Source organism: Bombina bombina, chromosome 9 (assembly GCF_027579735.1).
Source record: "Bombina bombina isolate aBomBom1 chromosome 9, aBomBom1.pri, whole genome shotgun sequence".
NCBI classification, from domain to species: Eukaryota; Metazoa; Chordata; class Amphibia; order Anura; family Bombinatoridae; genus Bombina; species Bombina bombina.
The window spans coordinates 127,864,900-127,876,375 of NC_069507.1; the positions used below are offsets into that span (position 1 = coordinate 127,864,900).

Sequence of the window (11,476 nt, forward strand, 5' to 3'; positions counted from 1 at the left end):
TACGATAATAGAAGTAAATTTAGAAAGTTGTTTGAAATGTTATGTTCTATCTAAATCATGAAAGAAAAAATGTGGGTTTTATGTCCCTTTAAGCCAATTTCTGAACATTGGAATTAATTTGGTTTTGAAGGTCCTGCATGCTCCTCCATGCATGAGCCTTTTGCATAAGGCGGATATTAAAGGGACATAAAACAAGTTGGGATAGAGACAAAATTGAATATGTACTTTAATTACTTTACCTGCAAATTTATATACATTTTTCAAGCACTGATCTACTTTAAATTTTTCATCTCGGGGAAGATGGTGACAGACAACAGAATGGCAGCAGCCTACCTCCAGTCCCAAGGGGGAATAAGGAGTCTGTATTACAGGAGGTGTCATTAATCTTTGTTTGGGTTCAACACCATGTCCAGCTTCTACCTGCCGAACACATTCCAAGGTCCCTGAATATCAGAGCAGATTTTCTCAGCAGGAGGTGGTTTTCTCCAATGAAATAGCAGCTTCATAAGAAACTGTTCCAATTAATTATAGGCAGATGGAGTGTTCCAGAAATTAGTCTCATGACCTCCAATCTAAATAATCAGATTACAGTTTTTCAGTCCCTTTCCGACGCCACAGGTTTGGGAGTGGATGCCCTGTCCTAGAAATTGGAGTTAAACCTGATTTTATGTGTTTCCACTCATTCTCCATCTGCTAAGAGAAAGGGAAACATTCATTTTGATTCTGTCTTTCTGGCCTCACGGTCCATGGTTTCCTCTGGTTCAGAGTCTGAGCAATCCTTCCTCCTTGGTTTCTTCCTGTGTCGCAGGACATTTTATATCAGGGTTCATTCCTCCACCAGATACATAATGATTCAAGTTGACAGCATGGTTGCTGAGCTCCTTGTTACAGCAAATCAATATTTCAGACGTTTTTATTTTATTTATTTATTAATTTTACAGACCAGGAAAATGTCAATATCTAATGTTTTGTTACAGAATCTGGGATACTTTCTCTGGTTGATTCAGCCTAATGAATCCACAACAAATATCCAATGATCCCAGCTACTTGTATTTTTTTTATGATGGTGCACCAACTCTTGATGTGCTTGGAAGCCTATAGTAATTCAGTTCTTCCAGACTTTGTGCCATCTTGCGACTTTCCCTTTGGCTTTATTTGACGCATTTTTGAGCCCATATCTGAAGTTTCTTTTTGGTTTATTACTGTCTTTTTGGTGGCTATCATGTCATCCAGGCGTGTTACAGAATCACAAGCTCTATCTGCCTAGCCTTATCTCTGATTTTCATAAAAGTCAAGAAGTTGTGCTACTATTCGATAAGGCTGGGGTTTAACGAAAACCTCTAACGTTTGGATGTGGTTTGTTAAAATAACACAATCCATTTGCAAGACAGATAATCTGTTTGTTATTATCGTAAATAAATTTTGTACGTTTTGCAGTATCTTTGTGTTTTGTTTATGGTCTGTTTTTTTTTAATATTGCGGTTTAATCTTCTCACTGATGAGTATAACCAGGGAGGGCCAAACTGTTACCCTGGGTAATGGGGCAAGATATAGAAATGTGTTAAAGCTGTTTAAATTGGTTTTAAAATTAACTGGTATTGTTTGCTTGGTCATCTGTAGAGGCAGAATACTCATACTATAATGCCAACGCATACAGGTCTGTTAGTGGAAACTCGCACAACTCAGAAGCATAGAAAAATGAAACCAATGCATTTTAAAATACTTTTAGATGCCACAAAGAAACAACTTTAAAGGGTCATGAAATCCAAAATATTTCCTTCATGATTCCTAAAGGGCATACCATTTCTTTTACAAGATATGACGAGTCCACGGATTTCATCCTTACTTATGGGATATCGCCTCCTGGTCAGCAGGAGGCGGCAAAGAGCACCACAGCAGAGCTGTATATATAGCTCCTCCCTTCCCTCCCACCCCAGTCATTCTATTTGCCTGTGTTAGTGATAGGAAGAGGTAAAGTGAGGTGTTAGTTTAGATTCTTCAATCATCTTCATTATTTGTTGTTTTTTCTGGGAAACGTAGGGGCCAGAAAGCTACGGCTACTTCTCTTTCTTTTTGGCTGAAGAGTATCATCCGTTTTGCATATGAGACTCCTGGACAGCTGCCTCCTGAAAGAATTACGGCTCATTCTACTAGGGCTGTGGCTTCCTCATGGGCCTTTAAAAATTATGCTTCTGTTGAACAGATTTGCAAGGCTGCAACTTGGTTGTCTCTTCACACTTTTTCCAAATTTTCCAAATTTGATACTTTTGCCTCGTCCGAGGCTGTTTTTGGGAGAAAGGTTCTTCAAGCAGTGGTGCCTTCCGTTTATGTTCCCGTCTTGTCCCTCCTTTTCATCCGTGTCCTATAGCTTTGGTATTGTATCCCATAAATAAGGATAAAATCCGTGTACTCGTCATATCTTGTAAAAGAAAAGGAAATGTATGCTTACCTGATATATTATTTTTTTTTACGATATGACGAGTCCACGGCCCACCCTGTCATTTTCTAAGACAGGTCTTTATTTTTGTTAAACTTCAGTCACCTCTGCACCTTGGCTTTTCCTTTCTCTTTCTAACTTCGGTCGAATGACTGGAGTGGGAGGAAAGGGAGGAGCTATATATACAGCTCTGCTGTGGTGCTCTTTGCCTCCTCCTGCTGACCAGGAGGCGATATCCCATAAGTAAGGATGAAATCCGTGGACTCGTCATATCTTAAAAGAAAAATTTATCAGGTAAGCATAAATTTCCTTTTTGTTTAGTTCTCTTGGTATGCTTTGTTGAAAGGCATATTTAGGTAGGCTCAGGAGCTGAGTGCTAGCTGCTGTTTGTTGGCTTCTCATATATGCCCCATGTCATTGGCTTACTGATGTGTTAAGCTAGCTCCCAGTAGTGCATTGATGCTTCTTCAACAAAGGTTTCCAAGAGAATGAAGAGAATAATGGTAGTAGAAGTAAATTGGAAAGTTGTTTAAAACTCTATGCTCTATCTGTTTCATGAAAGAAAAAATGTGTGTCTCATGCCCCTTTAATCTTCCTTTGTTATACTGAGTTAATTTTTCAGTTGTCGGATTACATATATAGCTGCAGAATATTTAAAGGGACATGAAACAAGATTTTTCTTTCATGATTCAGAGAGTATAAAATATATACTGTATATTTTTATTTTAAAAAAACACTTCCACTTCAGCTACAAATTTACTTTGATCTTTTGGTATCCTTTTTTGAAAAGCAGGTAGGTAGGCTCAGGCATGTGCCAGATTCTAGAGCACTATATGGCAGCAGTTGTGCATGTTTTTAACCATTCTACGTTTACAAGCGCACTAGAGAGCATCAGTGTTTTCACAAACTGCTGCCTTGCTGTGCTCCAGGCACATAATGCACATTGCCTACCTAGTCATGTTCTTCAACAAAGAATACCAAAAGAACAAAGCAAATTTTACAATAGAAGTTAATTGTAAACTTTTTATAAAATTGTATCTAATCTCTGATTTATGAATATAACATTTTGGGTTTCATTTTCCTTTAAGCTAAAAGGATGTTTTTGAACTTGGCAAATAGGAAATTTTAAAATATGTTATATAGGTTGTAGATAAAACAGTGAGAGTTGCCAAACTAAAAAACTGGTATGTTATTAGAACAATGAGTAGACAACTACTTAGAATCTATATAAATCCACTTTATCTTACAGGTGTCTTGCTGCTATCTATAAAATAAAGCAAAAATCATATAAATATGAGAAAATGACAGTGCAAAATCACAAAAACATTTTTTTTATTTTTATATTTTTGAGGTTTAATACAGAGTATAAGAGACTATCCGTATCGTAATTGGCATATGAATACAAAAAGATTTTGTGGTATTAAACACATTAGTAGACATACGCAATCATATATTTTACGTCACAGATTAGTTCAAACATATAAAAGGTCAACCTCACATTTTAATAAAGTAAGTTGAAATATATAGAAGAATGACTTCCCACAATGATAAAGGGCTGTCTCACATGAACCAATTGTAATGTGGGACAAAAAATAATAACATTTTAATCATTTTATACAGGAGACTGGAAACATATATATATATATATACACACAGAAATATAATAGCGGCATTTTAAAGGGGAAACCGTGAAATAAGTCTATAGTCAAAATCAAGAAATGCCAGAGTACTATTTGAGGGGAACGAAGGTCTGGCCACTTAAAAGGGCTAGAACACTCTTATGGGGCCTGCAAAAGGATTACTGATATATTTGATATGGCTAGTGTATTAGCCTACTATAGATTTACCACTGTATGAGACATGAAAGTCTGACAGCATATGCCAAGAGTATTACAAAAACATTTTAAAAGAAAACATTGGTATTGGCATTACAATAAAATACACATAAAATGTTACAGAATTAATATACAAAAACACAATGCGAGTACAAACGCTAGCCTGGCCAGTCATTTTCTCATACTTATATAGTTTGTGGTTTGACAGTAAAGATTGCTGTGGGAATGATTAGATTTTATTGTATGTGATTGAATGAAAGTTAGAAAGTTAATTCTGCTCCAGACAGACACGTGTTTCTAATTAACATGTTCATCACTCATTACTTTTTCTACTTTCTTTTCTTAGGACTTAAGGATCTAATACTTGCTGGTTGCTCGTGGTCTGCTGTCTCAGCTCTCAGTGGCTCCAGCTGTCCCCTCTTGCGGACACTAGATCTGCGGTGGGCTGTGGGTATCAAAGATGCTCAAATAAGAGATCTCCTCACAACAGTTTCTGAAAAACCAGGTAACCCAAGAAAACCATGTACCTTAAATGTACATAGAGTAGAAATAAAACAACCTAATGATTTATAACATTTTAGTGTTTCACGATTGCTTCTAAAGAACTATGTGTTAAACACCCGCAAAGATACATGCAATACTGAATCTCAGTTGGCATTAATCAGTAAGCCAATGAATAGCACCATATTTATGTAGCTGCCAATTCCTTTCAGCATTGCATTGCTATATTCCGTAGCTGACATTCACTATGTATTTTTGCAGGGTTTAAAACAGGGCTGTGGAGTAGTAACACAAAACCTCTGACACCGACTCCTTCATAAAAGTACAATATGTATCTATTAAGGCAAACTTTACTTATATAGTAAATTATACCAAAAAAAAGAGATTCGGAAGTCCCAGTTATATAATTAATAAGAATGCTGGGAAAGGAACAGAACAACAGAGAGGTAAAGAAAAGCAGAAAAAAGCAGTGATTCTTCGAGAAAATTACACTGCTTGCATCCAGTATTTATTGCATGTGCAGCTGTAACTCACACTGAGAATTTTGTCAGAAGGAGGAGGTATAACCTGCACTGATTCCGTTTATACATGTTGTCTGTACTGCTTCTCTGCACTTTCTAGAAGTCATCAAGATATTCTTTCCTGGTCAGAGGTTTCTTCATGTTAGTGTTAAATGGACAGTAAAGTGCTTTAGTGCGTTTAAAACAAGGTATTTTAATACGTATTATTGTTTATGTATTTTTACAAATTGATATTCCTGTGCTGAAAAAAAGTATACTCATGGGGTGTGCCTCTCTTCATTTAGTAGAGCTGAAAGAGCGATATGTGAGAGTGCTCTTAACCAATCCGTATGCACTACATTTTAGTTTCAAAATTAGGAGTTTTAACTTATCCTTATCATGCAAGCAAATATATTTTAACCTGTCTAAATAGTGATGTTTAATGTGCATGATGGAAATTGTTTGTTTCATATCCCTTTTAAAATAGTATTTTAAGATTTTATATTGAGGTCAATTTTGGTACAAGTTTACCAACTTCACTTGAAATTGCTCATGACTCCACAGCCCTGGTTTAATTAAACAAGTCTGTGTAAGCAGTACTGTAATAATTAAATGTTTCAGCTCATTAGCGCATTTTTATTATTCATCTTTCTTCTGTTAAGTGTGATCAGTCCACGGGTCATCATTACTTCTGGGATATTACTCCTCCCCAACAGGAAGTGCAAGAGGATTCACCCAGCAGAGCTGCATATAGCTCCTCCCCTCTACGTCACTCCCAGTCATTCTCTTGCACCCAACGACTAGATAGGATGTGTGAGAGGACTATGGTGATTATACTTAGTTTTATATCTTCAATCAAAAGTTTGTTATTTTAAAATAGCACCGGAGTGTGTTATTATCTCTCTGGCAGAGTTTGAAGAAGAATCTACCAGAGTTTTTGTTATGATTTTAGCCGGAGTAGTTAAGATCATATTGCTGTTTCTCGGCCATCTGAGGAGAGGTAAACTTCAGATCAGGGGACAGCGGGCAGATGAATCTGCATAGAGGTATGTAGCAGTTTTTATTTTCTGACAATGGAATTGATGAGAAAATCCTGCCATACCGATATAATGTCATGTATGTATACTTTACACTTCAGTATTCTGGGGAATGGTACTTCACTAGAATTACACTGTAAGAAATACATAAAGCTGTTTAATAACTAGAGATTATGTTTAACGTTTTTGCTGGAATGTAAAATCGTTTTCATTTACTGAGGTACTGAGTGAATAAATGTTTGGGCACTATTTTTCCACTTGGCAGTTGCTTAATCTGTTTTCTGACAGTTTCTGTTCTCCCTCACTGCTGTGTGTGAGGGGGAGGGGCCGTTTTTTGGCGCTTTTACTACGCATCAAATATTTCAGTCAGCAACTCATTGTATTCCCTGCATGATCCGGTTCATCTCTACAGAGCTCAGGGGTCTTCAAAACTTATTTTGAGGGAGGTATTTTCTCTCAGCAGAGCTGTGAGAATTATAGTTTGACTGAGATAAAAAACGTTTATTCTGTAATTTGTTTCCTGCTTTCAGAATTTGTTATCTTTACTAATGGGATTAAAACTTTGCTAAAGTTGTGTTATTTACAAGGATTGAGGCTATAACTGTTTCAATTTATTAATTTTCAACTGTCATAGATCTTCTGTGCTTCTTAAAGGCACAGTACGTTTTAATATTATTCTAATTGAATTGTATTTCCAAGTTAAAAGTTTATTTGCTAGTGTGTTAAACATGTCTGATTCAGAGGATGATACCTGTGTCATTTGTTGCAATGCCAAAGTGGAGCCCAATAGAAATTTATGTACTAACTGTATTGATGCTACTTTAAATAAAAGTCAATCTGTACAAATTGAACAAATTTCACCAAACAACGAGGGGAGAGTTATGCCGACTAACTCGCCTCACGTGTCAGTACCTACATCTCCCGCTCAGAGGGAGGTGCGTGATATTGTAGCGCCGAGTACATCTGGGCGGCCATTACAAATCACATTACAGGATATGGCTACTGTTATGACTGAGGTTTTGGCTAAATTACCAGAACTAAGAGGTAAGCGTGATCACTCTGGGGTGAGAACAGAGTGCGCTGATAATATTAGGGCCATGTCAGACACTGCGTCACAGGTGGCAGAACATGAGGACGGAGAGCTTCATTCTGTGGGTGACGGTTCTGATCCAAACAGACTGGATTCAGATATTTCAAATTTTAAATTTAAACTGGAAAACCTCCGTGTATTACTAGGGGAGGTGTTAGCGGCTCTGAATGATTGTAACACAGTTGCAATACCAGAGAAAATGTGTAGGTTGGATAAATATTTTGCGGTACCGACGAGTACTGAGGTTTTTCCTATACCTAAGAGACTTACTGAAATTGTTACTAAGGATTGGGATAGACCCGGTGTGCCGTTCTCACCCCCTCCGATATTTAGAAAAATGTTTCCAATAGACGCCACCACAAGGGACTTATGGCAAACGGTCCCTAAGGTGGAGGGAGCAGTTTCTACCTTAGCTAAGCGTACCACTATCCCGGTGGAGGATAGCTGTGCTTTTTCAGATCCAATGGATAAAAAATTAGACGGTTACCTTAAGAAAATGTTTGTTCAACAAGGATTTATATTGCAACCCCTTGCATGCATTGCGCCGATCACGGCTGCAGCGGCATTCTGGATTGAGTCTCTGGAAGAGAACATTGGTTCAGCTACTCTGGACGACATTACGGACAGGCTTAGAGTCCTTAAACTAGCTAATTCATTCATTTCGGAGGCCGTAGTACATCTTACTAAACTTACGGCGAAGAATTCAGGATTCGCCATTCAGGCACGCAGGGCGCTGTGGCTAAAATCCTGGTCAGCTGATGTTACTTCTAAGTCTAAATTGCTTAATATACCTTTCAAAGGGCAGACCTTATTCGGGCCCGGGTTGAAAGAGATTATCGCTGACATTACAGGAGGTAAAGGCCATGCCCTGCCTCAGGACAAAGCCAAAGCCAAGACTAGACAGTCCAATTTTCGTTCCTTTCGTAATTTCAAAGCAGGAGCAGCATCAACTTCCTCTGCACCAAAACAGGAAGGAGCTGTTGCTCGCTACAGACAAGGCTGGAAACCTAACCAGTCCTGGAACAAGGGCAAGCAGACTAGGAAACCTGCTGCTGCCCCTAAAACAGCATGAATTGAGGGCCCCCGATCCGGGATCGGATCTAGTGGGGGGCAGACTTTCTCTCTTCGCCCAGGCTTGGGCAAGAGATGTTCAGGATCCCTGGGCGCTAGAGATAATATCTCAGGGATACCTTCTGGACTTCAAATACTCTCCTCCAAGAGAGAGATTTCATCTGTCAAGATTGTCAACAATCCAGACAAAGAAAGAGGCGTTTCTACGCTGCGTACAAGAGCTCTTGTTAATGGGAGTAATCCATCCAGTTCCACGATCGGAACAGGGACAGGGGTTTTACTCAAATCTGTTTGTGGTTCCCAAAAAAGAGGGAACTTTCAGACCAATCCTGGACTTAAAGATCCTAAACAAATTCCTAAGAGTTCCATCGTTCAAGATGGAGACTATTCGGACAATTTTACCTATGATCCAAGAGGGTCAGTACATGACCACTCTAGATTTAAAAGATGCTTACCTTCACATACCGATTCACAAAGATCATTATCGGTACCTAAGGTTTGCCTTCCTAGACAGGCATTACCAGTTTGTGGCTCTTCCATTCGGATTGGCTACAGCTCCAAGAATCTTCACAAAGGTTCTGGGTGCTCTTCTGGCGGTACTAAGACCGCGGGGAATCTCGGTAGCTCCATACCTAGACGACATTCTGATACAAGCTTCAAGCTTTCAAACTGCCAAGTCTCATACAGAGTTAGTGCTGGCATTTCTAAGGTCACATGGATGGAAGGTGAACGAAAAGAAAAGTTCACTCGTTCCACTCACAAGAGTTCCCTTCCTGGGGACTCTTATAGATTCTGTAGAAATGAAGATTTACCTGACAGAGGACAGGCTAACAAGACTTCAAAGTGCTTGCCGCACCCTTCATTCCATTCAACACCCGTCAGTGGCTCAATGCATGGAGGTAATCGGCTTAATGGTAGCGGCAATGGACATAGTACCCTTTGCACGCTTACACCTCAGACCACTGCAACTGTGCATGCTAAGTCAGTGGAATGGGGATTACTCAGACTTATCCCCTTCTCTGAATCTGGATCAAGAGACCAGAAATTCTCTTCTATGGTGGCTTTCTCGGCCACATCTGTCCAGGGGGATGCCATTCAGCAGACCAGACTGGACAATTGTAACAACAGACGCCAGCCTTCTAGGTTGGGGTGCCGTCTGGAATTCTCTGAAGGCTCAGGGACAATGGAGTCAGGAGGAGAGTCTCCTGCCAATAAACATTCTGGAATTGAGAGCAGTTCTCAATGCCCTCCTGGCTTGGCCCCAGTTGACAACTCGGGGGTTCATCAGGTTTCAGTCGGACAACATCACGACTGTAGCTTACATCAACCATCAGGGAGGGACAAGAAGCTCCCTAGCTATGATGGAAGTATCAAAGATAATTCGCTGGGCAGAGTCTCACTCTTGCCACCTGTCAGCAATCCACATCCCGGGAGTGGAGAACTGGGAGGCGGATTTCTTAAGTCGTCAGACTTTTCATCCGGGGGAGTGGGAACTTCATCCGGAGGTCTTTGCCCAAATACTTCGACGTTGGGGCAAACCAGAGATAGATCTCATGGCGTCTCGACAGAACGCCAAGCTTCCTCGTTACGGGTCCAGATCCAGGGATCCAGGAGCAGTCCTGATAGATGCTCTGACAGCACCTTGGGACTTCAGGTTGGCTTACGTGTTTCCACCCTTCCCGTTACTTCCTCGATTGATTGCCAGAATCAAACAAGAGAGAGCATCAGTGATTCTAATAGCACCTGCGTGGCCACGCAGGACTTGGTATGCAGACCTGGTGGACATGTCATCCTGTCCACCTTGGTCTCTACCTCTGAAACAGGACCTTCTGATACAGGGTCCCTTCAAACATCAAAATCTAACTTCTCTGAAGCTGACTGCTTGGAAATTGAACGCTTGATTTTATCAAGACGTGGGTTTTCTGAGTCAGTTATTGATACCTTAATACAGGCTAGGAAACCTGTTACCAGAAAGATTTACCATAAGATATGGCGTAAATACCTATATTGGTGTGAATCCAAAGGTTACTCTTGGAGTAAGGTTAGGATTCCTAGGATATTGTTTTTTCTACAAGAAGGTTTAGAAAAGGGTTTATCTGCTAGTTCATTAAAGGGACAGATCTCAGCTCTGTCCATTCTGTTACACAAACGTCTGTCAGAAGTTCCTGACGTCCAGGCTTTTTGTCAGGCTTTGGCCAGGATTAAGCCTGTGTTTAAAACTGTTGCTCCACCATGGAGTTTAAACCTTGTTCTTAATGTTTTACAGGGCGTTCCGTTTGAACCCCTTCATTCCATTGATATAAAGTTGTTATCTTGGAAAGTTCTATTTTTAATGGCTATTTCCTCGGCTCGAAGAGTCTCTGAATTATCAGCCTTACATTGTGATTCTCCTTATTTGATTTTTCATTCGGATAAGGTAGTCCTGCGTACTAAACCTGGGTTCTTACCTAAGGTAGTTACTAACAGGAATATCAATCAAGAGATTGTTGTTCCTTCTTTATGCCCAAATCCTTCTTCAAAGAAGGAACGTCTACTGCACAACCTGGATGTAGTCCGTGCTCTAAAATTTTACTTACAGGCAACTAAGGAATTTCGACAAACGTCTTCTCTGTTTGTCATTTACTCTGGGCAGAGGAGAGGTCAAAAAGCTTCCGCTACCTCTCTTTCTTTTTGGCTTCGTAGCATAATTCGTTTAGCTTATGAGACTGCTGGACAGCAGCCTCCTGAAAGAATTACAGCTCATTCTACTAGAGCTGTGGCTTCCACTTGGGCCTTCAAGAATGAGGCCTCTGTTGAACAGATTTGCAAGGCTGCAACTTGGTCTTCGCTTCATACTTTTTCCAAATTTTACAAATTTGACACTTTTGATTCATCGGAGGCTATTTTTGGGAGAAAGGTTCTTCAGGCAGTGGTTCCTTCTGTATAAAGAGCCTGCCTATCCCTCCCGTCATCCGTGTACTTTTGCTTTGGTATTGGTATCCCAGAAGTAATGATGACCCGTGGAC

At 39.9% G+C, this 11,476-nt stretch overlaps 1 protein-coding gene across 1 annotated transcript in view; it reads left to right on the forward strand.

Annotated features, from left to right (window-relative positions):
- LOC128640450 (lysine-specific demethylase 2A) overlaps window positions 1–4,777 on the forward strand; it is a gene marked incomplete at its 3' end in the record, with an annotated part of 357,674 nt that extends 352,897 nt beyond the window's left edge. Inside the window, 1 exon segment of the mRNA XM_053692929.1 lies at window positions 4,619–4,777. Coding sequence (XP_053548904.1) covers window positions 4,619–4,777 — 159 coding nt within the window.
- Between the last annotated feature and the right edge of the window lie 6,699 nt (window positions 4,778–11,476).